The 3,522-nt window shown below is 38.1% G+C and overlaps 1 protein-coding gene across 1 annotated transcript; it reads left to right on the top strand.

Annotated features, from left to right (window-relative positions):
* The first annotated feature begins 1,590 nt into the window (after positions 1-1,590).
* On the top strand, positions 1,591-2,226 carry LOC142166239 (uncharacterized). The gene has a single exon (XM_075224913.1). It carries the CDS (start codon positions 1,591-1,593, stop codon positions 2,224-2,226), a length of 636 nt encoding a protein of 211 aa, XP_075081014.1.
* The last annotated feature ends 1,296 nt before the right edge of the window (positions 2,227-3,522 follow it).

Below are 3,522 nucleotides of genomic sequence, written 5' to 3'. Positions count from 1 at the left end.
GATTTTGTATCGAAACCTCAAATTTTGTATCACGGTGATGGCTACTATATTTTTAGATTCTCAACAATTGAAGATAGAGATCTAGTAATGCAAGCAGGACCATACTCGTACCACAACAAACCATTCATACTGCAAAACTGGGAAAGAGAATTTCATTTTGACCCTAAATGCATTACAATTATTCCTTTGTGAGTACATTTCCCAAGCTTACCTGTTGGGTATTGGACTGCAGATGCACATAGCAAAGTGGCTAGTGCTATTAGAACCCCTATGTATACTAACAGATACACATCTGACCTTAACAAAATATCATATGCAAGGGTCTTAGTGAAGGTAGATATCACTAAGCCAATGCTGGAGAGTATAGAGATTGATACTCCATCAGGAACTATTCAGCAAGAAATTATGTATGAATGGAAGCCAAAGTTTTGCAGTGAATATATCCACTTTGGCCATGATAATTTTGAGTGTTGGAGAAATAAGCAGCAAAACAATGAAGAGACTGAATTTAAAGCTCCAAAAAGAAGGAATAAAGTTAGAAAGAAGAAAATAGTACATGAGTGGAAGCCAAAAGAACAGCAAGAGCAAGATGGGAAAATAGATGGGAAAGTAGAAGAGAATCAGCAAGAAGAGGCAAGAAAGGGTAAACAAAAAGCAGTAGTTGAAGATGCTCCTACACAAGTGACCAGTAGAAATGAAGATTGCAGAATTCAGCATATCCACAGGGTTGCAGCAGTACAACAGTCTCAAAATGAAGAGGGCATCACTACAAATAGGTTTAAAATTTTGGAAGAGTGTGTGCCAAGCACTTCAAAAGTAGATGAGACTGGGATTGATCCTGCCCTCAAACCCCCATGATAGTGCACTTAGAACATTAGAGGGCTGAACAAGCTCTATAAACAGAAAGAGTTAAGACTCTTTCTGCAAAAGAATAAAATAGATATCCTTGGGTGTCTAGAAACTAGAGTAAAGGAAAGAAAGGCAAAAAATATAGTGAACAAGGTAGCTAGAGATTGGGGCTACTGTTGCAACTACACTAAAGCTATGAATGGAAGGATTTGTCTTTTATGGAAAACACACCTGACAGTTAAGGTACTCCAAATACATGAACAATTCATTCATTGCTTAGTGGAATCTCAAGCAACAAATTTCCAAATTATGTTGACAGCAGTATATACTAGGAATAAGGTGCAGGAAAGGACAAGTCTATGGCATGAATTGCAGATACTAGGTGATCAGATTCAAATACCATGACTTATCAGTGGGGATTTCAAATATGTGTTAACCACTGATGACAGAATAGGACAACCAGTAACAACTAGTGAGATGCAGGACTTCAACCAGTGTATTGATAATATGCAACTGACCCCAATTGAGGACTAGGGGTGCCTCTTCACCTGGTGCAACAAACAACATGCTAGTGATAGAGTATACAGTAAAATTGATTGGGCTTTTGGAAACTTCAGTTGGACTCAAACATATGGAAATCTAGAAGCAGATTTTCTAAAACGTGGAGTATCTGATCATTCCCCAATTGTAGTTCAATTATGGAAGAGAAGAAATATCTACCAAAAGCCATTCAAGTTATACATGGTGACAATGGACCACAAAGACTTCACTCCTATGGTGAATAGAGTATGGCAACAACAGGAAAGGCAGGATCCTATGACACTCATATGGATGAAGCTAAAAAGATTAAAAGATGAGGCTAAGGGTCTGAACAAGACTATGGCAAGATATGAACAAAGACTAATTCAAATAAGGCAGAGTTTAGAATGTGTTCAAGCAGCTCTGGTCATTGATCCCTTTAATCAATTGTTGATTGAGCAGGAGAAGCAGAATATGAGTGATTTGGAGAAATGGAGTACAATAGAAGAAAGAATCTTGAGGCAGGAATCTAGAGCAACATGGATTGATTATGGTGACTCCAACTCTAAATACTTCTATGCACAACTGAAAATAAGGGCCAGCAAGAACAATATTAATTCAGTATACAATGACATGGGAATGAAAATCACTGATCCAAAGGCTGTGAAAAAGGAGTTTACTGATTTCTTTACACAGCTAATGGGAAAGGCTAATGGATTAATGCCATGCCCTAATACTAGTATCATAAAGGCAGGCAACTGCCTCACATTACAGCATCAACAGGAACTGATAATGGATATAACTCATGTAGATATTGATGAAGCAATTAGGGATATGCCAAAGGATAAATCCCCTTGAGTGGATGGTTTTCCTATATAATTCTTCACTAAGCAATGGGAGAATGTGAAGTAGGATATATATGAGGCGGTGTCATATTGCTTTCACACAGGGAGAATGATGTCAGCATAGAATTGTACTGCTATTACACTGATTTCTAAGGTCCCAGCTCCATCTAAAGTGAAAGATTACATGACTATAGCATGTTGCACTACATTGTATAAGGTTATTGCTAAGATACTAACTAGAAGAATGAAGAGGGTGATAGAGGTGATCATAGGGAAGTCACAGTCTGCATTTATTGAAGGAATGAGCATCATTGATAACATCATATTTAGCCATGAGCTGTTCAAAGGCTATAATAGGAAGGTTTATCACCTAAACGTGTGCTAAAAGTGGACATTAGAAAGGCCTATGATTCATTGGATTGGCAGTTCCTTAGGTGTATGCTAACTGACCTTGGGTTCCCTCAGAAGTTCATCCATTGGGTAATGGAATATGTTTCTACTGTGTCCTTTACCAAACCATTCTAGGCCAAGAGAGAGATTAAGCAAGGAGACCCCATGTCTCCCTACCTATTTGTCATTGCAATAGAGTACTTACAAAGATAGATGAATCAACTACCTGCCACAAAGGAATTCAAATATCATCCAAGATGCAAAAAGATGGGAGTGACTCATATTTGTTTTGCTGACGGCTTACTTATGTTTTGCAGGGCAGACATAAACTCAGTAACCAAAATACAGGAAACCTTTCAAAGATTTTCTGCTGCATCTGGCCTTCAGGCAAATGTAGACAAAAGTTCCATGTACATTGCTGGAGTACACCAGGACATCAAAGCCTCATTGCTTAGCCTGACAGGATATACAGAGGGATAAATTCCTTTCAAGTACCTGGGAGTTCCCTTGTCTGCCAAGAAGTTAAACATTCACCAATATTTGCCATTGGTGGAGAAGATCACTGAAAGAGTTAGTTGTTGGTCAGCAAGGATGTTATCATATTCAGGAAGAGTACAACTTATTAAGTCTCTACTATTTGGCATGCAGACTTATTGGGCTCAAATATTCATACTGCCTAAGAAGATTATGAAGATGATTGAAACAATTTGCAGAACATTCCTTTAGATTGGCTCAAGTGCTACATCTAGGAAAGCACTAATAGCTTGGGACAAAGTCTGCCAACCAAAAGCAACTGGGGGATTAAACATTATCAACATGAGGCTATGGAAAAAGCAGCAATCCTGAAACAACTATGGGCACTGACAAAGAAAAAGAATGTATTATGGATAAAATGGACTCATTGCTATTAAATAAAACA

The sequence above is a fragment of the Nicotiana tabacum genome, chromosome 2 (assembly GCF_000715075.1).
Source record: "Nicotiana tabacum cultivar K326 chromosome 2, ASM71507v2, whole genome shotgun sequence".
NCBI classification, from domain to species: Eukaryota; Viridiplantae; Streptophyta; class Magnoliopsida; order Solanales; family Solanaceae; genus Nicotiana; species Nicotiana tabacum.
The sequence above is the reverse complement of the archived record's forward strand: the minus strand, read 5'-3'. Positions and strand labels throughout refer to the sequence as shown.

What these genes read in the sequence shown, in the direction of transcription:
- LOC142166239 (XM_075224913.1), top strand. Translation starts at nt 1,591, where the DNA reads ATGGTGACAATGGACCACAAAGACTTCACTCCTATGGTGAATAGAGTA.